At 43.6% G+C, this 27,360-nt stretch overlaps 3 protein-coding genes across 3 annotated transcripts in view; 1 reads left to right on the top strand and 2 right to left on the bottom strand.

Moving 5' to 3' along the window:
- The window catches only part of dph5 (diphthamide biosynthesis 5), a 16,906-nt gene extending 2,369 nt beyond the window's left edge, over positions 1-14,537 (top strand). The window contains exons 2-7 of the mRNA XM_072388890.1: positions 485-609; positions 1,068-1,176; positions 6,718-6,838; positions 9,539-9,578; positions 10,894-10,997; positions 13,715-14,537. Coding sequence (XP_072244991.1) covers positions 485-609; positions 1,068-1,176; positions 6,718-6,838; positions 9,539-9,578; positions 10,894-10,997; positions 13,715-13,947 — 732 coding nt within the window. The 3' untranslated portion in view covers positions 13,948-14,537. The remainder of the gene's footprint in view (positions 1-484; positions 610-1,067; positions 1,177-6,717; positions 6,839-9,538; positions 9,579-10,893; positions 10,998-13,714) is intronic.
- LOC140311496 (tripartite motif-containing protein 16-like) lies at positions 2,925-5,315 on the bottom strand. The gene has a single exon (XM_072388880.1). It carries the CDS (start codon positions 5,239-5,241, stop codon positions 3,568-3,570), a length of 1,674 nt encoding a protein of 557 aa, XP_072244981.1. The 5' UTR covers positions 5,242-5,315; the 3' UTR covers positions 2,925-3,567.
- slc30a7 (solute carrier family 30 member 7) lies at positions 14,234-27,360 on the bottom strand. Its single transcript, XM_072388889.1, has 11 exons — positions 27,196-27,360; positions 26,821-26,922; positions 24,444-24,557; positions 24,280-24,367; positions 23,438-23,567; positions 23,106-23,306; positions 21,217-21,267; positions 19,627-19,762; positions 16,939-17,029; positions 14,815-14,964; positions 14,234-14,729 (listed from the first exon to the last, which is right to left on the bottom strand). Exons 1-11 carry the CDS (start codon positions 27,273-27,275, stop codon positions 14,682-14,684), a joined length of 1,191 nt encoding a protein of 396 aa, XP_072244990.1. The 5' UTR covers positions 27,276-27,360; the 3' UTR covers positions 14,234-14,681.

The raw sequence follows: 27,360 nt of genomic DNA, 5'->3' as shown, positions 1-27,360 counted from the left end.
TATATGTATAATTTTGCTTGGCAGGTTGTTGGCTATTTGGAAACTAATTTAGCAGTTTACTATTTCAGAAGGATGTCTTATCTTCTTCAGCAACTCCTTTAGCATCGTTAGCTATTTTAGCAGCTATGCTAACAGATAAATTGAATTTGATCCACCGCTGAGCTGGCTTGGAAGGTCGTTAGCTGATTCTGCAATGCTAGCTTGATGTGTGTCATGTCTTCTTCAGCGTTATGTCAGCTGTGTTTTAGATATTTCAGGAGTGTCTTTGCACTTCAGTGCTGGCGTTTTCATTTTTCAGTGTTCAATCCTTTTTTTTTTTTGCCTTTTTAGCAGCTTTAGCTTTAGCTGTATGTTAGCTTGTTTCACAGATATTTTAGCCGTTGAACATGTTCTTCAGTGGCAAATTGGTTGCTCAAACAATATGTAAAGGCTCTTAAATGTGTAAAGCCCACTAACTGTGTGTTAACTGTTATCTTTTCCTCAGGAGGAGTACTACGGGAAGCCACTGATCTTGGCTGACAGGGATCTTGTAGAACAGGGAGCTGATGAGATCTTGAAGGATGCAGATGTAATGGACGTGGCGTTCCTGGTGGTGGGCGACCCGTTTGGGTGAGTCCACGTCTCAGGACTACGTAACGAGCTGCTCGTATCAATCCCACAGATCTGAGGCCTGCTGCGTCAGCATGTTGGATCACAGCAGAGTTTGATGTGACCACAGAGTTTGTCTCAGGGCTGCTTGGCCCTCATTTCGGCTCATTTCTCCTGAAAACCACCAGATTCCTCTCAGAGTTAATAACAGAGTGCCGAGCTGCACGCCTGCTCCGTCCGACTCTCAAACTCTGTTTGTGTCAGAGTTTACATGAAAAGAGAGGCTGCTGAAAGCTGAAAGTGGGGAAGTTTCGGTCTGTGACATCAGCATCTGGACATCACTCTGTGATTCAGCCCTTCAGTTTTATCACACAAACCTCCTGTTTTTGACCTTTTGTTGGTTAGTTCACTGTCTGTAGGACAGACCAGTGTCTGTGAGCCTGTCATGTTCAGATGTTTTGCTTTTGTTGTCCCTGCAGAGCCACCACCCACAGTGACCTGGTCCTCAGAGCAGTGAATGCTGGGATACCGTACAAAGTCATCCACAACGCTTCCATCATGAATGCAGTGGGCTGCTGCGGTCTGCAGGTATGGCTTTTATTTTATTTTAATCCCACAAACTCTCTCCCAGGCCCATTTTCCTGGGGGTCGGGGTAGAAAATGTAAACATTATCCTTTTCTGTACTAAGTAGGACGGTTCTTCCAAGTCAAATCCTCTTTACAGCCCCTGGAAAAAGCTCTGCAGGACGGAGCCGTCATGCACCATTGTTCCCAGTTTCCACCATAAATCGGAACAGATTCGATCCGATCTGTTGTCCATGTCACTGAGTTGTCTTTCCTGAGAAAAAGCTTGACTGACTGATGCTTTACTTTAGCTTGGATATAAATCTCATTTTCTTCAGTCAGTTTCTTACAATTCTCTCACAAACACTGACTCCTGCTTCTTTTGTTGGACATTTTCTATTTTCAGACATTTTTTTGAGTCTTTAAACCTGTATGTTTCCCTTTTACAACCTTCCCATTTTGTTAGTACCTGCCTCATATTTTAGACGCAGCGGGGAACAAACAACATGATTCGCTGACGTTGCATCTTGGAAACAGCAGCCATTTAGGATCCTTCCTTTACTTTGAGAAACACCTTGTGGTTTATGGTTATTTTCAGCCCAGCATTAGGCTGAAAATAGCCACAAACCTCCTGGGAGTCGGTGCAGAGGGCAGAGACGTCCCTGGTGTTCAGGCCCATCTGCTGCAGCTCCTGATGAAACTCATTAAACTGTATTACTGTTATAACACTGAAAGCATCAAATTAATGTGACCTCATCAATAACTGAGCTGTCAAAGCAGGACCCAGCTGTCCTCACACACACATAAACACACTCTCAGGTTTGATGCTAACACGGCGTCTCCACTGGGAGGTTGTTAATATGCTAATGAGGGGCGGGATATGCAAATGAGGCCAGTTTCCCTCCACTGGGAGTCGGCTTCATCAGCCTCCGCTGTCAGAGGGTCGCCCACTCAGCACAGCACCCCTCCAGGCTTCTGCTGATGTAATATTAAATGTAATTTAGAACAAAAATACATTTAATACGAAGAGATGGAAAAATAAGAAGAAGAAGAAGAAGAAGAAAGGCATAAATACACAGAAAAAAAACATTTATGGTGAAAGAAAACACAGATAAAGTAGAAAAATAGTTTGATCACATAATTTAACATTTCATTGACAGATAAGTTTATAAAACTTGTCCTGGGGGGGGGTTATTACTGAACTATGAGTTCTCGAGTTTGGCTTCATCACGTTTCTGTGAGTTTTTTAATGATCAGCTCGTTGGATTTCCCACGTTATCCCAGTTTTTATAATCAGCACATGTTAGACTGGCTTGGTCCTACATATGTTGTAGGAAACTGATGCATTTTCTACTCTGAGGGAGGAAATGGAAACACAGTTTTTTATCAGTTCTCAGCACCTTTAAAGTGAATCTCTGCTCTGAGCTCCTTTATTCTCCAACACAGCCTGAACCCTCTGAGACAAGCTTTCTGTCATTTCTTTAAGGAGTCTTCAGGAATAGTTCTCCAGGCTTCTTGAAGGACATCCCAAAGCTCTTCTTTGGATGCCGGCTGCCTTTTGTTCCGTTCTCTGGAAGTTCTCATCGGTTCTCGTGTTGTTTTTAATCGGCTGAAGAAAGTGTTTCTAAGCTGTTAAAGAAGAAAAGTCAGAACAGCAGAGTTCAGAGAATAAAAACTAATCATCTGAAGCATGTGGATCAAATCTTTCTGGGTGAGAGACGGAGGAAAGAAAAATTCAAAGAAGACTGGACTCATTTCTCTGAGATGAAGCTGTTTTATTGAAGAAAGTCAAATATTTTCTGCTCTGAACATGAACTCTGAACTTTGTGCTGTTACAGGAAAACGGCCTCAGTTATACCCTCACATCAGTTTGACATTTTCTCCGTCAGATTTCACACAAACACTGAAATGAAGACAACAGAAAACACTTTGTTCACTCCTTCAAAGTGGTGTTTGCTGTGAAAATCTTCACTGGTTCTCACATTAAAGCTGATGAAGGATCTCCTGATTCCTGCTGATCCTGGAAATGACCGTTTCTGAGCACCTCAGAACAGACTTCCTCATCTGTTGGTTGATTTAGAAAACAGCAGCAACATTTGATCTCTGAAACCAATCAAAGTCAGTGTAGCTCCAGAATAATTTTACATTTACAAAGTGATGAGATGTGAACAGAGTCTGTGATAAAGGAAGGTCTGCTGATCTCTCTGTTGGGCTCCATGAAGTGGAAGAGAAACAACAACATACAGACACATCAACACAAGCATCCAACTAACATTTAGAGCTCAGAGAAGTTTAGATTTTCATGTGGAGAAACATTTCTGTGAATAAAACTCATCATTAGCAGTGATATCCTCCATGGCTGCACAAACCCAGGAAAAAGCAGCAAATAAACAGCAAAGAGCTGACAGGATACCTTTATTCCACTTCACACAACTCTGCTGAGGATCCATAATAATAAGGCCTAATCCCAGCATAGAGCGGCTGAGTGAATGTGGTCTGGACTCTGTGGAGGAGAGTCATGGTTCCAGAGACTCTGTAGAAGGACAGAATACCTGCTCTGTGATCCAGGTACACTCCGAATCTGGAGGGCTCAGGAACAGAGATGGAGGTTTTTATGCTGTTGTATATAAATGAATAACTGTTTGGGCCACAATATAATGCCCAAGATTTGTCATTATAACCAAATCCACATTCATTCCCACTTCCTGCTCTGCTGATGTTCTTGTATGCGACTGCTACAACAACTCCTCTCCCTCTCCTCTCCACCTCCCAGTAACAGCGTCCAGTCAGACTCTCTCTGCTCAGGACCTGAGGCCAGTCAGTGAATCTGTCTGGATGAGCAGAATAAGACTGAGTTTGATTCATATATGAAACTTTTCTGTTCCCCTCTGATAGGAACAGCTTTCTGTGTGCTGTGTTTGGATCCAGTTTGATTTCACATGAATATTTTAAGTAGTCAGCTCTGCTCTCTGGTTCTGGTTGAGGCAGTAAAACATCCACCTCAGAGACTCTCAGTGAGATGTTGGTCCATTCCTCTCTCAGGAGGTCCTGTAGTTTCTCTCTGAGCTCTGACACAGCTGCTGTCACAGCCTCAAAGTGCCTCAGAGGACGGATCTTGATGCTGGATGAGGGTGTAGACTCCCTGAGTGCTGACACTGAGGGGCAGTTCTGTAGAAACTGGGTGTGATCCTCTGTGTGTGAGAGCTGCTGCAGCTCAGCATCTTTCCTCTGCAGCTCAGTGATCTCCTGCTCCAGCTTCTCCTGAAGCTCTTTGACTCGACTCACTTCAGTTTCCTGCTGGGATCTGATCTGCTGCTTCACCTCAGAGCTTCTTTTCTGGAGGAGACGGATCAGCTCAGAGAAGATCTTCTCACTGTGCTCCACTGTTTTATCAGCAGACTGATTGATGGCCTCCACCTCCTGCTGAAGCAGCTTCACATCTTTCTCTCGGTCCTGGACTCTCTGCTGGATTTGCTGCCGACTCCCCTCCAGCTCTCTCTGCCTCTCAGTCCTTTCTGCTGCAGCTGACACTGTGTCGTGGCCTTTATGTTCATCCACAGAGCAGAGATAACAGATAGACTTCTGATCAGAGCGGCAGAACATCTTCATCACCTCATCATGAAGAGAGCAGATGTTCTCCTGGAGGTTCTTGGAGGGCTCCACCAGCTTGTGTTTCCTGAATGGAGGTGAATCATAATGAGGCTGAAGGTGTTTCTCACAGTAAGAGGCCAGACAGGCTAAACAGGACTTGATGGCTTTCAGTTTTCTTCCAGAGCAGACATCACAGGCCACATCTTCAGGTCCAGCATAGCAGTGATCAGCAGGAGCAGCTTGGAGTCCAGTCTTCTTCAGCTGCTCCACTAAAGCAGCTAACATGGTGTTTTTCTCCAGGACAGGCCTCGGTGTGAAAGTTTTCCTGCACTGAGGGCAGCTGTGGATTCCCTTCTGATCCTCTCCATCCCAGAAGCCTTTAATACAGTTCCTGCAGTAGCTGTGTCCACAGGGAATAGTCACCGGATCCTTCAGCAGATCCAAACAGATCGAACAAGAGAAGCTTTCTCGGTCCAGCTGAGCTCCTTTCTGCGCCATTTCTCCTCTCAGATCAGCGACTGAGTCGTCTGTGTTCCTGCTATAAAGGACTCCTCACAGCTGCTGCACCTTAAAGACTTTGGACTTTAACTCGTGTCATCAGGCTCTAATCTTTCCAGGAGGAGGAGAAACTTTAAAGAATATCCAGTAAGTAATAAAAACCGAGTGGTTTTATTCATCATAAAGACATAAAAACAGCACAAAGTCCAACTTATTGGATCTGATATCAGAGAAAGAACTGATAAACTTTTCCTTAAGAATGGCTTCTTGTGTCATTTGGCACAGCTCAGCCTTTTCTCCCTGTTTCCCTTCCTTAAGAACGGCTTCTTGACAGCCACCCTTCCATGGAGACCATTTCTGATGAGGCTTGGGCCAACAGTAGATGGATCAGCTGAAGGTCCAGATGCATCTCTCAGGTCCTGTCAGGTCACAGCTGGATTTTTTCCTCTTTCTTAAGGACATCACTTTCAGATCCTGTTCATCTGCTGGAGATAGTTTTTTAGGCCTGACACTTCTTCTTTTGTCCTCCACTTGTCCAGTTTCCTCAAATGTTTTAAGGACACACTGCACACCATGCTGAGATATGCCAAGTTTTCAGCTAATAGCTCTTTGGGAATCACCTTGTTGCTGCAGAAATCCTATTTTCTGTCTGTCAAACTGTGTTTTCTTTGCTGTTTTTCATAGATGCAGCTAAAGAAATGGGAACAAATGATGTGTCTTTGTGACAAAGTGCCTAAAGATCCAGTTTAAAACGGCTTCTTTGCTAAGTTGTCTGTTCTGTGTCGACACAACACTGGTTCATCCCTTGAGTTAGGAGCCTTTTTCCTGCCTGAATGCTTCATAGCTCAGAGTTAAGTGGCTGAACAAAGAAAAACTGGACTGAAAATTAGCGAAAAAGCAGAAAATGTCCAAAGAAAAACTCTGAAAGAGCTTCAGAAAGCTGCAGAACTGTTGATCAGAAACTCTGGCTGATTGGAAGGAATCAGGAAGAAATGAGGACTAAATATTGGGCTGTTTTGGTCAAACTGTGTGATATTCAGTTTGAAAAAGACCAACAGTGACCTCTGTTACATTTACTCTTAGAAGCTGTTCTGTTCCTCCACAGGATGAAGAATGAATCCAGTCCAACTCATTAACTGCTGCTCAGTTACTTTGAAGGAAAGAAATGAATGAATAATTCAAACGTTTTCTCTCTAAACCTTTCATAAGAGGATGGAGCACATGTTAAGACCCTTGGAGGCAGGACTGCACGAGCCCAGTTAAAGGGAGACTGAGGAAGATGTAAAAGCAGAAATGTCGTGGCTCAATAACTCAGATCTGCTGATTGAGGTTTCAGCTTAAAGTGTCACAACACGAGCAGCTGCTGATAAAACAGGAAACAAACTCACACAAGTCTGAATTTCCTCTTTGATTTCCTATTTATTGACACATGTGAAGCCCATGTGGTAACAGCTGATGTCCGTGTGTTTTTATCAGCTGTATAATTTCGGGGAGACGGTGTCGGTGGTGTTTTGGACCGAGACGTGGAGACCCGAGAGCTTCTACGACAAAATCTGCAAAAACAGAGCAGCTGGACTGCACACGCTCTGTCTGCTGGGTGAGAAAAACGGAATAAAACCGTAAAAATGTCCATTTCAGCTTGAATTTGAGCAGCTTCACATTAAAACGACTCACAGTGCATCTTCCTCGCTGCCTTCAGGGAGTCCCCAGGTGTCTGTTAACCAACAAACCATCAATCAACCCGGGGCCCCTGAAGGCCCCCCGTCCCCTAAACCAACAGCCGGGGGGGGGGGGGGACCTGCTGGTGTCTGAGCATTGTTAATATTCATCAGAGGAAATAAAAGAATGGAGTCAGACGCTCATCCATCATCTGCAGAAGCTTTTATTTGGTTATTTCACTGGTAAACAGCTTATAGATCAATAAAATAACCACAGATAAGCAGCCAGAGCCGTAATAATGATGATAAAAGCTCACAATAAAATTCTAAGATGGTCGTGAACTTTGTGCTTTTTGTCACCAGGAAACAAAACATTTGTACATAAATTAAGATGTTTAACATGAGATAAAACCTGTGATCAATATTTTGTGATCGTTTCCTGCTTATTGTTGTTATTTAAGACATTTTATAGAACTTACAACTTATCCAGTTATTAAATGGATCGTTTTTACTTGAGAGAAGCAGAAATAAGCACATATTTGGCCTTTTGTCTCATCGGCTTCATTTAATATGTTCATTAACATAAATTTTTATATTTCAATTCAATTCAATTCAACTTTATTTATAAAGCGCCAGATTACAACAATTGTCATCTCAAGGCACTTAAATAATAAAGTCCAATTCAAGCCAATTGGAATTCAATTCATTGTAATCATAATCCAATTAATTCATATGGAGCCAATTCAAAAATAATATCCGAGCTAAGGAAACCAACAGATTGGACCGAAACTTGTCTTCAGTCCAATCTCCCGTCCTGAGCCTGAGGGACTGTGGAAAGGAACGACTCCCTTTAACAGGAAGAAACCTCTGGCAGAACCAGAACCAGGAAGAAGCCTCTAGCAGAACCAGAACCAGGAAGAAACCTCTGGCAGAACCAGAACCAGGAAGAAACCTCTGGCAGAACCAGAACCAGGAAGGGTGGCCATCCGCCTCGACCAGCTGGGGTTTGAGAAGACAGAAAAGAGGGAAAAGAGGGGGGAAAAACACCATAACACCATTCAAAGGATACCTGCTGGAACAGGGAAACACAAGTTAATAACCACAATAATGTCACAGGGACATAAAATCATTTAGAAATTAAACAGGGGGAAAAGAGAGCAAAGTGAGGAAAGGTGTGACAGATGAGGCCCCCCAGCTTTTCAAGCTGCAACACATTCCAAAAAGAGTGAGAATAAGGCTGATAATGAGGGTTAAAAACACAGGTGACTGTCACCCTGATCTGGTCCTAAAGCAGCCTCCATGAAGGCAAAGATGTTCAGAGGAGCTCCAGTTTGTTTAAAACAAAGTTCCTCAGAGAAAGACTGGAAGGGATCTGCTTATTTCTGCCTCTACAGAGCAGAATATCATTAAAGCATTCAGGGAACCTGGAGGAGTTTCAAGGTAAAGGACGAGGGAGCAAGCCTAAGCTGGACCCCGTGACCTCTGACCCCTCAGACGCTGCATCAAGAACCGTCATTCATCAGCAGCTGATAGAAGCACATGGACAAGGGATTACTGTGGAAACCTTTGTCAAGCACCACAATACAGAGTTCCATTCACAAGCTTTACTGTGCAGGAAAGAAGCCTGATGTTAACCTCGTCCACTTCTCTGGGCTCGGAGGCGTCTGGGATGGACCGTCACACGGTGGAAACGTGTGCTGTGGTCAGACCCATCAGTATTCCACATCTTTGTTGGAAGAAATGGAGCAAAGAGCAAAAGCAGCATCCAGCCTGCTGTCAGCAACCAGTCCCTGCAGCCAGGCTCTGTGATGGTATGGGGTTGGATCAGGGGGCAAAGCTCATTTCCACTTCTGTGACGGCAGCATTAATGCAGAAAAGCTCCCTGAGATTTTACAGCAACATATGCTGCCTTCAAGGCCACATCTTTTCCTGGGACGTCCCAGCATTGTTCAAGCAGACCATGGAAAACCACATTCTGCCACAGTCCAAAGGCCTGGCTGAGGAAGAAGAGGTACGGGTGCTGGACTGGCTGCCTGCAGTCCTGACCTGTCCCCAGCAGAGAAACAACCACCCCCCCGCACTGCTGCACACCTTAAGACCTGTTTAAGGAAGAATGGGACAAAATAACAGCTGGAACTCTGCATCACCTGGTTTCCTCAGAGTCAGAACGGCTTTAAGTGTTGGCAGAAGGACACAAAGTGGGAAAAGGTTCACTGACTTTATGGGATGTTGCAGGTCTGAGGTGTAGAAATGATGTTTGTTCACAGATGAAACAGGAAATATGTTCAGTTCAGACTGTCTGAGAAACTAAACGTAGAAATCACTTTTTTCAGGGTTTTAAAAGCAAGAAAGGTTTGAAAGACTTAACTTAATCATTGATCATATGTATGATCAATGATTCGGACTGATGCTTTACTGACACATTTGAGGGAATATTCAGTTTTTTTTACACATTTTCGATGAGCAAAACACAAAAAATGATAATTTTATCCAGAAAGTTTTCAGAAAATGTAGAAAAATTAATCTCTGTGAATGATTTGATGATCAAAGTGATCACAGATCAATATTCTATCATCATCATCTTTCCAGTATGAGCAGTAAAAACACAGTAAAACCGCCCCCCCCTTGTTTTTTTACAGATATTAAAGTCAAAGAGCAGAGCATCGAGAACATGATGAGGTAAGACACCAGATCGGACCAGAACCAGGTGGGTCACACCGAGGTCTCAGCTGCTCTCAGTCCGGTGATGTCACCGTGGTGTTATTTTCTGAGGTGAACCTCAGGGAGCGCGTGCAGTTCTGAGCCTCAGGGTCGAACCACGGTAACCACGGTAACCACGATAACACGAGGCTGCTGTTTAAGTTGGGATTTTTCACATCAGCTGACTGACTGTATATTTTGCTAGCATCTGCTGCTAACTTAAAGCTAACTGCTAACTTACGGCTAACTGCTAACTTAAAGCTAACTGCTAACTGTTTCCCTCTGGGATCAATACAGTAACTATCAGAATATCTATATTTGGAGCTGGAGTGTTGTTGTTCTGACTGCAGGAACAGCTTCATTATGTCTGTGTTACTGCATTAAATCACACAGCAGGTGTCCAGGTGTTGATGACGGGTAACTATGGAAACAACCTCTCTGGGAGAGCCTTCTTGTTCGGGTCTAATTCGGTTTAAACTGATTTAATTCCACGGTTCTGTCAGAGAAAGTCACTTTCTGTTCGGAAACCTGAAACATCTCAACAAGACCTCAGAAAACTCAAATTGTTTAAAAAAAGGGGCCGAATGTGTCACCTTAAAGGGGAACTCCGGTATTTTTAAACCTGGACCTTATTTCTGGCATGAAATTCGTTCATCTGCTCACCGAGAACAGTTTGGTGAAAGTCGGCGTCCTTCAGAAGATATTTAGATAACTGGAGATCCATATAACGGAGTGAACGGGGCTTAGAGGATGCAGCCTCTAAATAAGGCATTATCTGTCTTTATTTCACCAATACTTTAAGAAGAATGAATGAATGAACGTGTGCTATAGCTCTGTTAGCTCATAGCTGCTGTTATGTGGCTACTTGCAGCTATAGGAGAGCTAACGGAGGGATTTCTACACAGGCACTCTACTGGGACCACTTCATCCACACGCCCCCCTGCAGCACAGTTTATTCACTCCGTGCTCTGTGACAGTCGGCTAACTTCACACAGAGTTTGCTGCTGATAGTTTTGTGCAACATGGCAGGATATTTAGCAGATTTTGACGACTTTTGAGTAAGATGGACGTTCTTACCGCCTTATTTAGAGGCTGCATCCTCTAAGCCCCGTTCACTCCGTTATATGGATCTCCAGTTATCTAAATATCTTCTGAAGGACGCCGCAATTCTCCTTTAATGTTCAAATCATCCATAACTTCCTGTCTGAATACTGATGCTCATAAATACCACCTTAAACTCGTCATTCATGACTCCCTTATTTTGTGACAGTGTTGTATTTGCTATTGATTTCAGAGGGAAGAAGATCTACGAACCTCCTCGCTTCATGACAGTCAGTCAGGCCGCAGATCAGCTGATTCAGATCATCCACAGGCGCAGAGAAGAGGGGGAGGAGCTAGGTGAGTCACCTGATCTGCTTTACAAGAGCCTTCAATCTCAAATTAAATAGAATTCATCCCTCAGTTTACTTTTTAAGAGTTTTGGTCTTGATGCTTAATTTGGTGATGTCAGTAAGTTACAAATATTTAAAATATATTCAGAAATAAGTCGTTCTGATGCAGAGTTGGTGTAATCTGCATGTTTTCTACTTGTTTGAGGCTCTTTAAATTAGTTGTAAAAATATAGTTTTATGGCTTAAAGAACTCGACTCGAAGTTTTTAAGAAAATTGTTATAGTTATATTTTTAAAAGTAGTAGTTTTTAAATATTTTTTAAGTTGTTGATTAAAAAATGTTTCATATTTTCAGAATAATTTAAAAAAAAAATTAAAACTGATATTTGAGGTTTAAATACACAAAAAAAAGTAATGACATTTTCATGAAAGGATTAAATCATGTTAAAGGGAAACTTTATTAAACAAAGTTTGTGATACAACTTTAATCAAAGTGAAATTCTTCATCATACAGAGAAATATCGTCTCATTCTGAGGATTTCAGGCAGTTAAATTAGTGGGTAAATCTAAAAGAAAAGGGTTTGATTTGTTGAAGTTTTGATCAAATATCCCGTTAGCACAGAAACTCGTTAACAGGTCGTTAACTCTGGTTAGCAACGAATCGTATCCGAGTCAAAGGTTGGGTCCAAAGTCCAGGCTGACTGTCGGGGGAGATAAATAAAGGAAAAATATGCTGATAAATCGTTTTTTTTTTTTAAAACTAGCTCTTAATAGAGAGTTTTAAACTAACTTGTAACGCTTTACGCTTCCCATCCCTTAGATAACTTTGAAAAAACTCATATCTAAAGATAAAGCCACAGACTAAAGACCTTGCAAAGATTTCCCATCATGCACCTGGTGGAAACTCATAACAACGATGAAGTCGACCGATAAGCACCTTTAAGTTCACATGAAACATCGTAGAAGCAGTCAGTCGCTCCCCTTTTGGTCCGGTCCAGCTGAACCGTACATTTTTCTGCCTCGTCGCCATGGTTACCGTCAGCCGCAGCTTCCCCTGCTTCCTGTTTGGACTCCCAATACGGGAAGCTGCGGCTGACGGTAACCATGGCGATGAGGAAAGAAAAACGTACCATTCAACTGGACTGTATATTAAACGCGTTTGTTTTAAGGCGGTCAAACACGATGTGAGAAATACCGCCTTAAAACAGCCTGGATCGAGTTTAATGACCACTTAACTCATGGGATTCTTCCTGATTTCATTCAAACTCTGGAAAAGTTAAAGCTTAAACAACTTGAAATTTTCTTGTGTACGAACAGCTAAAGAATCTCAGAAAAAACAACAATAAATCTTTAATTATTTCAAAAATATAAACACAAAATCCCCCCCAAAAATTTTGGGTCTACTTTGGCATAATGCATTGTGGGATATATGCCGAGTTAGTGACGGCCGCGCCACCTTTAATGGTGCATTGTGGGAAATCTGCCGAGTTAGTGACCGCCGCGCTACCTTTGATGGTGCATTGTGGGAAATCTGCCGAGTTAGTGACCGTCGCGCCACCTTTAATGGTGCATTGTGGGAAATCTGCCGAGTTAGTGACCGCCGCGCCACCTTTAATGGTGCATTGTGGGATATCCGCCGAGTTAGTGACCGCCGCGCCACCTTTAATGGTGCATTGTGGGAAATCTGCCGAGTTAGTGACCGCCGCGCCACCTTTAATGGTGCATTGTGGGAAATCTGCCGAGTTAGTGACCGCCGCGCCACCTTTAATGGTGCATTGTGGGAAATCTGCCGAGTTAGTGACCGCCGCGCCACCTTTAATGGTGCATTGTGGGAAATCTGCCGAGTTAGTGACGGCCGCGCCACCTTTAATGGTGCATTGTGGGAAATCTGCCGAGTTAGTGACCGCCGCGCCACCTTTAATGGTGCATTGTGGGAAATCTGCCGAGTTAGTGACCGCCGCGCCACCTTTAATGGTGCATTGTGGGATATCTGCCGAGTTAGTGACCGCCGCGCCACCTTTAATGGTGCATTGTGGGATATCTGCCGAGTTAGTGACCGCCGCGCTACCTTTAATGGTGCATTGTGGGAAATCTGCCGAGTTAGTGACCGCCGCGCCACCTTTAATGGTGCATTGTGGGAAATCTGCCGAGTTAGTGACCGCCGCGCTACCTTTAATGGTGCATTGTGGGATATTTGCAGAATTAGTGACCGCCGCGCCACCTTTAATGGTGCATTGTGGGAAATCTGCCGAGTTAGTGACCGCCGCGCTACCTTTAATGGTGCATTGTGGGAAATCTGCCGAGTTAGTGACCGCCGCGCCACCTTTAATGGCGCATTGTGGGAAATCTGCCGAGTTAGTGACCGCCTCGCCACCTTTAATGGTGCATTGTGGGAAATCTGCCGAGTTAGTGACCGCCGCGCCACCTTTAATGGTGCATTGTGGGAAATCTGCCGAGTTAGTGACCGCCTCGCCACCTTTAATGGTGCATTGTGGGAAATCTGCCGAGTTAGTGACCGCCGCGCCACCTTTAACGGTGCATTGTGGGATATCTGCCGAGTTAGTGACCGCCGCGCTACCTTTAATGGTGCATTGTGGGATATTTGGAGTCAACTGCGAGTATACTCAGTGGACTCCAGAAACTTTTGTTTCTGATTGGCTGTTAGTGGCAGGCCCTGTTCACTCAGCCCAATCAGCTTCATCTTCAGTCTCTGCTCCTCCCCCAGGTGTGACTGAGGACACGGTGTGTGTCGGCGTGGCCCGGCTCGGCTCCGATGACCAGATGATCCGCACAGGGACATTACAGCAGCTGGTGTCATGTGACCTCGGTGGGCCGCTCCATTCGTTGGTCGTCACCAGCCGACTCCACCCGCTGGAGGTGGACATGCTGCGAGTGAACGCAGAGCCGAACGCACTGCAGCACCTGAGCATGATTGACAGCTCAACCTTCACCTCCTAACATGACAGTCTATCTTTGTGGGGACCACTTCTGTAATGATCTGAGGTCTTGAGGCCGAATTGGGCTAAAAGTCCTCACAATGATGGGTTTAGACACGAAATCTGTCCTCATAAAGGCAGCAACCTCACATTTACACACACAGAACAATCGGACGTTCGTTTGTCAATAAATTGATTTCCAAAAAGAATCGTCTGAATCGGGATAAAGATGTGACCGTTCAAAGGAACAGTTCTGATATGAACACACACCTGATATCATCAATAAAGATGGAGATCAATAACGCAGCTCGGAGAAACAGAATTATTTATTACGGCTTTAAAAAAACAAAAAGAAAAAGTGTGAAACCCACCGACAGGTCACATGGTTTGGTCACATGTTTTGGCACAGTAAAAACAGTGACATCACACATACTGCGGACTAATCACGTTCCAGCAGTGATGTCAGCGGTGGTGGGAGGGGCTCAGATTGTCTCTGATTCACAATGAAGGCACTTACCCAGAATGCTTTGCTCCAGTCAACAAAGTGCAGGGGGTGGGAAAGAGAGGGGGGGGCGCTGCCCGACAACCCAGATAGGTAGGTTAAAAAGAAAAGTGGGCGGGGCTGTTTGAGTCCGTCAGTTCTTTTTGCCCCTCCCCCTTTCCTCTGAGTCAATCCTGCAGTGACTGTGAGGGGTCAGAGGTCACCTGCAGCAGCAGATTGAATGCGATTGGTCCCTTCATTTGGAGGAGGAGCTTCTACATGGCGGCCGTGTCGATCTGAACGTACAGCTGTCTAACGCCAGCCTGCGGAGACACGTAAATACCACATTTAAAACGGTTGGCGTCACTACGGCAGGTGAGTCAGAGGAGCGGCGGTGCGTTCAGGTACCTGTGTGAAGATGTTGTGCGTCTGGCTGAGGATCCAGCGAGTGTCGGCGTCCGGCGCAACCAGCAGCTTTAACGTTCCGATATAAACATCAGTACAAAGAGTCCAGAAGTGAGGTTCCTGCAGGTTGTACACGCCCTGCAGCTGCTGCACCTGAACACGACAAACCAGCAATTACACTCGTCCGCAATGCAGGAAATAGACGTATACAAGGGCGGGCTGTCAGTTGGAACCAGTTCTTTTCTGGGTTGACCCCCAAATCCCCAAGAAAGAACCAAACGGCAGATATTTGCTTCTGATTTAACCCTTTTTGAAGAAAACTTCTAGATTTCAACAGGCTGAAGCCTAAAAATGGTCGGAGATAACTCACTACAAGTTGCGGAATCAAAGGCGCCACAATGAAGTGATGTCATCGGTGATGTCATCACATGTAAATTAGGTGACTAAACTTTGGGTCTCACTTAACGTTTTTCCCATTAAATTATTATCTCGACCTTATTTCTGGCATGAAATGCGTTCATCTGCTCACCGAGAACATTTTGGTGAAAGTCGGCGTCCTTCAGAAGATATTTAGATAACTGGAGATCCATATAACGGAGTGAACGGGGCTTAGAGGATGCAGCCTCTAAATAAGGCATTATCTGTCTTTATTTCACCAATACTTTAAGAAGAATGAATGAATGAACGTGTGCTATAGCTCTGTTAGCTCATAGCTGCTGTGTTGTTGTTATTGGCGGCTATCGGGGGGCTTATAGAGGCTTTCTACACACTCGTCTCCTGGGATGACGGTGTAGGGACCAGATCTGCTCGGGGCGCCTGTTGGTGACGTCACATTCTATGATTGGCTGGACGTTGGCACGGTAACGGAAGGGAATGTGATTGGTTCGGACAACTTACTGAAGTAGTAAAAAAAACAACCTGGTGAAGTCGTTTTCGCGGCTCTTCGTAGGAAACATGGACGGGTTTTACAAAGAAATCCAGCTTTATCTTTCGAAAGGGACTTGACCCCCGAGCACATCTGATTCTTATGAAATGTAGTTTGTAATAAAGTTGGAGTTTCTATTAAATAACCTCATATTGGCAAAAAATACATCATTCATAAAATGTAAATAGTGGAGTAAACGTAAACCCAGTACTTTGTGTTTTCTTAGCTGGTTTTTTTGTGACTTTTATAGAAATGCTGACATGATTAGCTCAGTTTCCAAATACATTTTGTATTGAAAAGAAAAGTTTTTTTACGAGTGGCAGATCTGGTACCTACACCGGACCAATCACATTCCCTTATGTCATCGTGCCAACGTCCAGTCAATCGTAGAGTCTGACGTCATCAGCAGGCGCAGGGCCCCGAGTAGATCTGGTACCTACACAGTCATCGACGCCCGCCGCTGCAGCACAGCTTATTCACTCCGGTAAGAACGTCCATCTTACTCAAAGTCTTCGTTCACGTCGTCAAAATCTGATAAATATCCTGCCATGTTGCACAAAACTATCAGCAGCAAACTCTGTGTGAAGTTAGCCGACTGTCACAGAGCACGGAGTGAATAAACTGTGCTGCAGGGGGGCGTGTGGATGAAGTGGTCCCAGTAGAGTGCCTGTGTAGAAATCCCTCCGTTAGCTCTCCTATAGCTGCAAGTAGCCACATAACAGCAGCTATGAGCTAACAGAGCTATAGCACACGTTCATTCATTCATTCTTCTTAAAGTATTGGTGAAATAAAGACAGATAATGCCTTATTCAGAGGCTGCATCCTCTAAGCCCCGTTCACTCCGTTATATGGATCTCCAGTTATCTAAATATCTTCCGAAGGACGCCGACTTTCACCAAACTGTTCTCAGTGAGCAGATGAACGCATTTCATGCCAGAAATAAGGTTTAAAAATACCGCTTTAACAGCATCTTTTTTATCTCTGGCCATTTTTAAGCTGGAGCCTGTTGAAATCTGGTTGTCAGAATGTATGGGTGGGGGTGAAGGTGGGGGTTGAGGAGCTTATCCCAGCTGTTGAAAGGCAGGGTAAACCCTGGTCAAGTCACCAGTCCATCATCGTCAAAATTTAAGGTTTTCTTTTAAAAAAAAAAACACAGAGTTAAAAGTGGAGTAGGACTCTTGGTGGGTGTGGGCCGAACTCACCCTTTGGTAGCACTCTGGCAGGGCGTTGTCCAGTGATGGTGGAGTTCTCTGCATCAGGATCCCAATGGACTCCTTCAGTAGTGGCACCACACTGAGGGTCAAAGGGTAAAGGTCAGGACAATACTGCCAATGTTACCACAACCACTGCTTTACTCTCATACCACCTTAAAAAGTCCTGCTCCTCCCCCCCCACAGATGTGATTACCACACAAAATAACTGTTCCCCCAGAACGGTTCCCCCAGACGGTTAGCTGGAGTTTGGGTTGTACTGGGCCTGTTTTCCATGTGCAGAATCTGTCGGTATTTAACTGGAGTTGAGCTCCGTGGTGACTTCGACTTTCCAGCTGCAGAAACTTGATCCCTGTGGTTGGGTGAAGGCCTCTCAGCTGACCACAGCTCCGCTGTGCTGAGTCCTAAAATATGCAGCTACGTTCTCTTCCAGCCTATCGAACTACATCAGCGCACGTCAGCTTTATTCATCACCGGGCCTTCTGAGAACTCTGACCGCTGCATTTTCATGCCGAGGACCAGCGAGACCAGACTGTTTCCAAAGTCCATACCGGTGGCTTGGCGTGTTAAAGCCCATTAACTCCTAATTGCACATTCTTTACATTAATGGAAACCATTTTCCAAAGTGTCCATCGGGTTTTAGAGTGATTTCCTTCCTTCCTTCCAGGCAGATGCTCACTTCGAGGTAAACCTTCAGTGGAATCTGAAACCTGAGAGTCTGCGTTGACTCATCTTCTAGTTTACTTTGAAGTTCGGTAACTTAAATGACACAGACCACATGTTCTCTGATTCTTTGGGATGTTTTTAATCCAATAAACCATCAAGAATTAATGACAGAAATGACTTCACACCCTGTATGTTTGTTTATTTGTTGAACAGGAGCTTTAAACTGTCAGAAAAGTCCATTTTATTGATCCTTAAGGAGGTTCTATGGGGCAATAAAGACTTTATTTTGTTCTCCAGAAGTTTTAATGGTCACAAAAGAGGTTCTGGGGCTACTTTTGTTGCCAACGACGACGCATTTAAGGCTTCTTCAGAAGGTCTTAAACCACACGGCGAGGTTAAATGGACCCTTAAGGCTGTTGCTGTTTCTAACCACCACTGGAGTGGCTGTGGGGGTCCTTCACATCTTTTAAGAGGTCTTAGAGGCCATTCAAGAGGTTTCTCTGCTAATTAAATATGTGGTTTTACTTGTTTTTGAGGTTCTCGGGGTCTTTGCCATGAACCCTGCTGAGGTCATTCTGATTATTAAGGTTATTTTAAAGAGATTTCATGGTGATCACTTAAAAGATTCTTGTTCTCATATAGAATATAACTTTGTCGTAGATGAGTTGATGGTCAGAGTCATTAATGACGTTAACTTAAGGTGTTAATGGTCATTTCTGGAGGATTTCCTTGTAATTCAGGAGGTTTTGCTGGTCACTGAGGAAGGTCTACGTCGGGGATAATGATGAAATGTTTGGCAGGCTCTTAGTTAATGAGGTTCTTTTGTTTTTAAAAAGTTATTTTGAGGTTTAAATTGCCATTAAAGTGTTTTCACTGAGAGGTTCAACACTGAGCAGGTTAAACTCGTCTATTAAGAGCTCCACAGACCACTGAGGAGGATGTTTGGATGGTTTAGATCACAGAGGAAGTTCTTTTAATCAATTATTTATTTATTTTTCCATATTTAAGTGGACTGTCGAGATCTCTTGGGAGTCTAGCTTTCCTTTAACTTGTAAAAGGTGGAAAAAGATGAAGACGTTGGGGTTGAACCGGTCACTAACGAGGTCATAGAGAAGTTTTATTGGTTTTTCAAGAAGATAAAGGATCTGTAAACCTCTTCGTTTGGTCTGTTGCCAATTTAGGGAGATCAAATGGTTCAGGAACTAATTTATGAAGCCCAGAGGGTCAATAAGTTAAATGTTTTAGCTAAAAAAGAAGGTCTAAAAGCTATAGATGGTTCAGTTTTATGTAAAAAGGTTCCAGTTGTCATTGAATTGATAATAAAAGTTTTTAAAAAAGGTGATTTTAGAGGTCAATTAGGAGACTTCTGGGTAGTTTTTATGTTAATGAGCAGAAGTTTAGGTCATTTAAAGAGGTTACAGTGACGGTTGGGAGGATTATATCAGCAGTGGGAGTTCTCTACTATCTAAGGATTCTGCTTTAAGGATTATCTACATTATCATCATCTGTGGGAAGGTTTTTGGTGGTTAATAAAGATCTAAAAAGGTACTGAAGGGTGGTCGATAACTGGTTAATGCTGGTCCTGATCCAGGTGGTCATCAAACGGGTTCTACTGGTTCCTTAAGCTCCTTTAGTCACTGAGGAGCCTGAAGAAGGATCATCAGCCTTTAAAGCAGCTGCTTGTTCAATTTTCGAACACAAACAGGAAGTGACATCACACTATTGTTCACCTTCCTGTGTCAACACGCACTCAACTGCAGTCTGTCATTACTCGGCCGAGCTGATTGGTCAACAGCGGAGGTGAAGCAGTCCACAACAAAGACGCCGCACATGTTTGTAAGTGCGGTCCCAGCTGACCACAAGGCGGCTCTCGGAGCCCCGCCCACATATGTGGCCCGTTATAGGCTGTAGTTACAGCTGTCAATCAACAGGGTGGAGCTCCTCCTTAAAAACCTTCCGGCCAACGGCGCCACGCTGGAACCGTTACAGTAAATGATGATCAATAAGTCTCACCTCACTCCGATGAGGAGGGCGATCAGCATGGAGCAGATGGGATCTGCGATCATCAGGTCGTATTTCTGCATCAGCAGAGCGGAGATGATCACGCCGATGCTGCCCAGAGTGTCGGCGATGATGTGAAGGAGGACTCCTGCAACGCCAAAACATCAGAGTTCAGTCAGACTTCATCAGCACGACAGTCTGAGACCAGAAGTGGAGTCCAAGGGATCAGGAAACCATTAAAATAGAACATTTTTATATTCAAACAGTTAAAATGTTACAGATTTCCATACATATGAAAAGCTTGAAAACATTAGAACAATGTGTGAAATGGAGATAAAAACAGAATAAAATGATTTGTAAACCTCAAGTTTTATTCATTGTAAAACATAGAAATGTTTAAAGTGAGACATTTTTACCATTTAAATATCATCAAACGACAGCCAAATGGGAAGTGTATGCGTGTGCTTTTCTGTGTGTCAGAAAAGTGAGACATTTTTACCATTTAATGAAAACTTTTAGCTCAACTCGCCTCAAAAAGGAGCAACAAAAGGCTGGAAAAGTAAGAAGCTAAAAAGAAACAACTGGAGGAACATGACTGGGTATAAAAAGAGCCCCTGAGAGAGAAAAAGGGTCAACAATCTGCAACAAAACTGTGGTTTTAAGGTCATTTTACTGGAGTCTTAAAGCTTAAAGCTCACCTGACAGTTTTAATTACACATTCAGAAAGTAAGTGAATAAAATATTAAGGAGCAGGAGCAACATCCTCAGTGTTTGTGAATTCATTTGAGTGACACAGCAGGAGAATTTGGAGCCGTTGTTCTCTGACGGGGATCCAACGTCTCCCAAAATAATGAATAAATAAAACAAATGAGACGCCAGATATTTCAGAAACTTTCCAACATGTTAACTTGATTCAACTTTGTCTAAATTAAAACCTTAAACTGCGGTCGGCTGCAGACATCAGCGAATATATCTGTGTGTTTCTCATCTGTAGATTAATCAAAATTAATGGAAAATTCTATTTAATTATGAAAGAAGACGTTCTGCAGGTAAAAACTGGAAATTGCTGATTTAAAACCAAATGATGACCATTTTTAAACCATGTCTCACTATTTAAAAACACGTTTTAGTCTTCTATTAAAAGACTGTTGCCTGTAACTTCTTGGAAATTAATTTACAAATAAAAATGTAAAGTTTTGAGCAGTTCAGCTGGAAAAATACTGTGTATCCAGCCTTTTTCTCATAGATCTGTGTTCATCTGACATAAATAGAAGGATCATCAGTGGGCTGATAGTGTGAGAGCGCCATCTGGTGGCTCAGAGACGACGTTACACCTCAGGTTCACTGGATTTAGTTTGGACCCTGATTTCACTTCATCTCCTAAAGAAACACGTTAAGAGCCGACCTGAAAACAATTTAACCTCCTAAAACTCATCTGCTTTGAAGAACTCAACATGTTTTTAGATATTTTGTTTCGTCTAAAACCCAAAGAGAGTCAGTTTACTGAAACAGAAGAAGAAGAAGAAGAAAAAGAAGAAGAAGAAGAAGAGCTATTCCTTCTGTTTGAAGCTGAGATTTTAGAAGTTTTCCTTCGGCTCTCACCCTGCAGGATCTGTTTGCTGGCACCTTTTCCAGGCGTGTGCAGCAGGTCATCTGCAAGAAAACAACAAAAGGACAACCGTCAGTGATAATAAATAAGTTTGGCGTAATCTCAACCAACATATAAAAGAGGCTGCAGAAACGGATGAATCAGGGTGTTGGAAAAATTATATAGTTATACTATGACAGAAGAGTCACTCCATCTGTTCACCTTCTATGATTCAAGCAAAAGAGTTTCGACTCTGGTACTAGACTTTCCCATAATATTAACTGGTGAGAAGCACCTCTTATGTTCCTTCCCATAATAATGAATGGGGAGAGAAGCACCTTTCCCCATAACATTGTGTGTTCAGCAAGCATAAGCAACATAAATAGCTGGAGCACCATTTGGTCGGGAGACAACTCTGAGCGGTCTTCCCGACAGGTTGTGTGGATTTGTCTCTTTCTTGCAAGAAATAAATGTTTTGTGTAAATTAATCGTATCCAGCGACTCTGAGCCTAATTTTGAGAGAATTTTTCTAACATATTGGTCCTTCGAGCCGGATTCTAAGTCCTTTCCACCTTCCAGAATCGGAGCTGAAACCGTGCACGGGGGGGTCCAGGACTCCTAACTGAAGTCCTCTCAGCAGGGTTTCTGATAGAGGCCGGCTGCCACTGGCTGGAGGAAAGGTGACAGGATCTGTTTTTGAATCAGTGGACAGACTCGCTGGATTCTTCGTTGTTTAACTTACCAGTGGATTTATGGTAAGGAACCCTTTGTGTTACTATTGTTGGTTGGAAATAGTGTGATTATTAGGGAAAATTTTGATTAATTAACTAGCAATTGATGGTAACTGGAGGCCTTTAAATAGATTGAGTCGTTGCTATTTTCCTAAGAATATTACTATTTCGAATGCAACCTAGTAAAGAAGCCTTTTAACTGGTAACTGTGTAAAAGTTATGGTGGATCACTCACAAATGAAGCAGTCAGAAAAAGTAAGCCTTTTAACTGGTAAACGTGTGTGTTAAACTAATCATGCAACTGAAGACCTGGTTTGTAAACCGGCCTCCAGCTGAGGACAAGTTCATGAAGGAGGTGGGAAAATGTACTGTGGCTCTCAATAAGGTCAAATGCATGAGATTCTTTGTTAAATCCATCAGGGAAGCTGTTGGAGAGGATGCTGGGAGCCAGTTTGACCCTTATTTTCTGGAGCTGTTGAGTCAGCAGAACTTATTGGAAGGAGATCCACGAGCACATAATAAATGTGTTTGAAATAAACTTCCTTTTGTTTTTATTTCACTCTATTTGGGTACAAAATGCTCAATAACTGACACACTAATGACAAAGTAGATGACCACGAGAAAATGGTGAAAAGTAGAAACGCCCACAACTGAAGAATGGATCAAAGTGGTTCATGAAATACAAATTTTCTATTGGATCCGTTCTAATTGGACCGAGTATGAAACAAATTTTCATAACTAATGCTTCCATCAGCCAACGTTGGACCGATCATCGTCCCACGTATTACAAAATAAGTTAATAATGAATTTATTTAATCAAACAGAGAAAATAAACCACAGGTCCTATGACTGGGAATAGATCAGGAAAAGAAAATGGGCTCCAGCCACAACCTCCCCACGAATCCTTAACTGGTGCCCCAAAAAATGTGTCCTCACAGACATTTATGTCACGATACCATCTCTAAGTCAGGGGGGGTCTGTGTTCTTCCACAGCTGGTAAAAAGCCACACATGCTTTTTATTTTATTCGATATCTGAGAGCTCGTTAAGGATCATTTGGACTTTTTCAGCCATCATTTCCTGCTTTAAAAAAGCCCAAAAACGCCTTAAATACCATCAAACGACAGCCAAATGGGACCAAATGGGAAGTGTATGCGTGTGTCAGAGTCTCACTGTGACAGTCTGGTTCCCCGTGACCATCGTGGCTGTGTCCGTGACCTCCGTGACCATCGTGGCTGTGCCCGTGACCTCCGTGACCTCCGTGACCTCCGTGACCTCCGTGGCCGTGCCAGTCTGCCTGTTTGCTGTGGTGGTCGTGTCCTCCGTGGCCGTGATTTACGCTGCCGTTGAACAGAGAGTGACTGTGACCGTGACCTGAGGACACAGAGGGAGGCGTTACCCGTGGTGATGTGCGGTACCGGAGAAAACGCCGCTCAGGAAGGTGCAAACTGATATTTAACTGGGTTTCATTGCAGGTGTGTAAAGCTGAAGTTGAGGTGGATTACCTTCTTCTCCGTGTGAATGGCCGTGGCCTCCGTGCTGGAACACAAAGATCCCGACCAGGTTGACCAGCAGGCCGGCCACGGAGACAGGAAGCAGCCGCTCGTGGTGAACATCAGGCGGCTCCAGAGCTCTCTGACACACACAGGAAGCCTGCTGCATTATCTCAATCTGGAACAATCACCTGCTGGTGCTGGGGGTGTTTTATGGTTTATGGACACATTTATTTCAGGTTTTTAATCTATAATAACTCTGAACAGTTTGACCAACAGATAATGGACGTCTAAAAAGAGCCGATACTGTCCCATCATCACAATAACTAAAAATCACCTCCAGACCCAAAAAACCCTTCAACCACCTATTTAGATGCAGATCTGACACGTCCAGCACAAGAAAAGTCTGTGTTTCTGGCTTAAATGTTTATCTGATAGATTCCAGTTATTTCTTGTACACAAAGTCGCCTCGTGCCGCTCAGGACGGGGATTGGATCAGAGAGAAGTTTCAGTGCTATCTGCTCGCTGGGCTACTTTTTTCTTTCTTTAATTGGCTCTGTGTGAACTGGACTTAATTAACCGGATCTGATTGGATCACAATGAACAACATCTTTGAAGTTCCCTGAGATTTGCTCCTTACAGCATCTTGGTTTGACCGTGTGCTTGAGAAGTGTCGTACAAATACAGCTGAGTTGCATTAATCGGTGCGTTTCTTATTGGTCGGTTGGAGGAAGCAGCAGCTGGTCCCAAAGCCTCAGAGCGTCACAGTTTAACTCTAAATCTTTTGTCTGAGAGCTTCAGGCTGAAAGCCGTCAGTGTGAAACTTATGGGTTAAACGTGTCCGTCTGTGCTACCTCGACTCCTTCAGAGAAGATGAAGAAAGCGGTGAAGATGAGGAAGAGCCCGTTAACGAAGCCCGCCAGAACCTCCGCTCTCACGTACCTGAGACACAACGAGGACACAATGATCAAACAAACCGGTCCGGCCCGGCTGGCGGGGCTCGGCGTGGGGGTCTCACCCGTAGGAGAAGCTGTCGTTGGAGCGCCACCTGGAGATGACCGAGGCTGCGAGGCCTGCCAGCAGGGCGGTGCAGTCGAAGAACATGTGGAAGGAGTCTGAGATCAGACCTAAACTGGACCAAGCAGGAGCAGAGCGACGCATTAATGATGCAAAACTGAAAAGTTTGTTTCTGTCCGACGAAGCACAAAGCCAATAATCAGATTAATCTGGATTACAGCTGCCTCAGAACAAAGGACGAATGCTGCTCCCAAATCTGAGGGAATACCTTCAGCCGGCCCAGTTAAAGCTGATGAAGCCAATTAAAAACATGTCAGGGCAAATTAAACGCATCACATGCACTGAACAGTTTAAACCAGGCAAATACGACCCGTTTAAAACATGTTAAACGGGCCTTTAAATGTAAAACAATGCAGGTTAATTAAAGATGATCAGTTCTAGTTAAATCAATCAAACAAGCATGTCTCATCCAACAGTTTAATGGATAAAAATGTAGTTTTCTCTCCTTTAAACTTCAACCATAAACGGGTTCATTTAAAATTCCTCCATAGATAAAGTGAACATGATGAATAAAGTGGAATCTGAGCCATTTATTCATCATGTTCCTGAAACAAGAAACCATCAATTGTCACGTGAAACCAGACCTAAAAAGTCTTTTCCTTTAATCATTCGTTTCATTCATGTTTTCAGACATAAGAACCACAACTTCTCCAGCTCTTGCTACAATTTCACATGAGATCTGATACTTTTGCACCAATAAACAAAGATAAATAAAGATAAATAAAGATGAATAAAGATAAACAAAGATAAATAAAGATAAATAAAGATAAATACAGATAAATAAAGATAAATACAGATGATTCGACCACAATCTGATCGGTTCACAGCTGTTTTTCCTGTTCAGTGACTCTCATTCAGTCTCATTCATGCAGATAAAACCTGTTTCAAGGTTTAAAAAAGCCGTTTTACACCAATTCAAACAGACTTCCATTCAAAAACTGTCTAATTCTTTCCAGAGAAACAAAAATCAATGATTTTTCTTCCAGAATGAGACACAAACCAAACACAAAAGGGATTAAAGGTCCATTTTCTATTATTCGGGTTAATCTAATGAGCTTATTATCATACTCATGACTATTGGAAAGAGTTTGAAGGACTGGGTTAAAGCAGCGGTGCCAGATTAGACACTCTGGGATATGTTTTAGGATTTAAAGTCACATGAAGAATCACATGAAGGCCAGAGCCTGACGAGGAGGTTTTAAAATGTGTTTCATTTCATCCCGTTTCTTTCCTTTTCTACCAGCAGCAGTTTTCACTTCGATGTCGGAGGTTTACTGATCATCAGAGAGGTCTTTTGTCTACAAACAAACAGAAACGTTCGTGAATCCCGTCACGAGTGCACGGCGCCAGCAGCAACCTCTGACCTGATGACCTCAGAAGAGGGATGAGGTTTCAGCAGGTCGGAGGCGGCATGGAGGAGTAGAAATGGGCAGAAGCATGATGTTACTGAGCGTTTCCAGGCAGGTGAAAGCGTAAAAACAGGCGCTTAGAGACACCAAAAATGTTCTGCACTTACATTTCGGCTTAAAAAGGAGCCGAATCCTTTGTTCTTTGTCTTCTTTGGGATAAAAACTGCATGACTGTGTGCAGAGTATTAAAGAAAAACAGAAAACTTGCCCAAAGAAGCAGAAATCTAACACACAGGACATGAAATCCACTCCGAAATGGTCTCTGAGCCTCGATTTCAGTCGTCTGTGTGAATCTGTCGCCTGCACAGAAGCTCTTTTTCTGTGTTTTCCAGCCAGTTGTCAGAGGCAAACAGTGTGGGGGGGGCCTGAGAACAGCCTGAAGTCTGATGACATCAACTTCCCACTTCTTAGCCCACAGACACAGTTTGATGAATCAAACAAGGTTTCAAAATCAGCTGTGTTGCCTTTTATGGTGAAGAAACTGGATCTTTACACTAAAGAAAACTCTGTCCAGGACAATCATTCAAAAAATCCTGTATTTTTTGTACTTTGTGTTTTTAAGCAGCTTTAGACCCCCTACAAAGTAATTTAGGTCATTTCAGCCTGAAATATTCCTTCCAAGTCGAGTCGATCCTGTATTTTCCTGAATTTACTGTAAGTTTTAATGTAAATTTAACCTCAGAAACGCTAAATAAAACACTGTCAGTTCAATGTTCATCGAGTTTTAGTTTTTATTTGCCTGTCTACATGATAAATGCCACGTTTTGGGTCCACTTTGAGCTGTTCTGTGGCTTAAGCAAACACACACACAGCTGCTCCGTGCTAATGCTAACACATACGTGGCACATCCTCAGCACACGCACACGCACACGCACTCACATGCTGCTGCTGCTAACGCCGTTAGCCTACCTGTTACTCCAGATGCCATACGTCAACTCCACGAAGGCGAAGGACAGGTTGAGACAGAGGAAGGAGAACAGATTCCTGGAGGTTTTATCAGCCAGGATGGACCTGAAAACGACAACAAACGCTGAGAAACTGACACAACTGGAGCCACGAAGCCGCACAAATCCCATTTTTCACCAGCTTTACAGTCACATTTACACTCAAACAGACACGCACTGCCATGGCAGACGCGCACATTAACGTATGACAGGCTGATAAAACACAGTTTTGGTGCAGATGGAGCTCAGAGGACCACGTCAGTTCAGGCTAGCCGGTTAGCAGCATGCTAGCAGCTTATTGAGGCTTCCGCCGGCTCGCGGTTAGCAGCCGTTAGCTTACCTGAACCATCCGGACAGTTTGACCAGCAGGTTGAACTTGGCCGGTTTGTACTCATCGTCTTTCATGGATAAAGGTAACATCTTTACGCCTGAACACTCACACACTCACACAGGACTGAGTCTGAGGGATGCTAACTGTCAACTTCCGGTTTGGGCAGATTTCACA

This window comes from Leuresthes tenuis, unplaced genomic scaffold (genome assembly GCF_036924035.1).
Source record: "Leuresthes tenuis unplaced genomic scaffold, fLeuTen1.0.hap1 SCAF_7, whole genome shotgun sequence".
NCBI classification, from domain to species: Eukaryota; Metazoa; Chordata; class Actinopteri; order Atheriniformes; family Atherinopsidae; genus Leuresthes; species Leuresthes tenuis.
Note: the sequence above shows the minus strand (reverse complement) of the source record. Positions and strands in the feature narration are given on the sequence as shown.

Coding starts and splice junctions, on each gene's coding strand:
- LOC140311496 (XM_072388880.1), bottom strand. CDS start 5,241: ATGGCGCAGAAAGGAGCTCAGCTGGACCGAGAAAGCTTCTCTTGTTCG.
- slc30a7 (XM_072388889.1), bottom strand. CDS start 27,275: ATGTTACCTTTATCCATGAAAGACGATGAGTACAAACCGGCCAAGTTC. Junction 24,368..24,443: donor AACGACAGCTTCTCCTACGG/GTGAGACCCCCA, acceptor GTTGTGTCTCAG/GTACGTGAGAGCGGAGGTTC. Junction 14,730..14,814: donor CGCACAACATCTTCACACAG/GTACCTGAACGC, acceptor GTGTCTCCGCAG/GCTGGCGTTAGACAGCTGTA.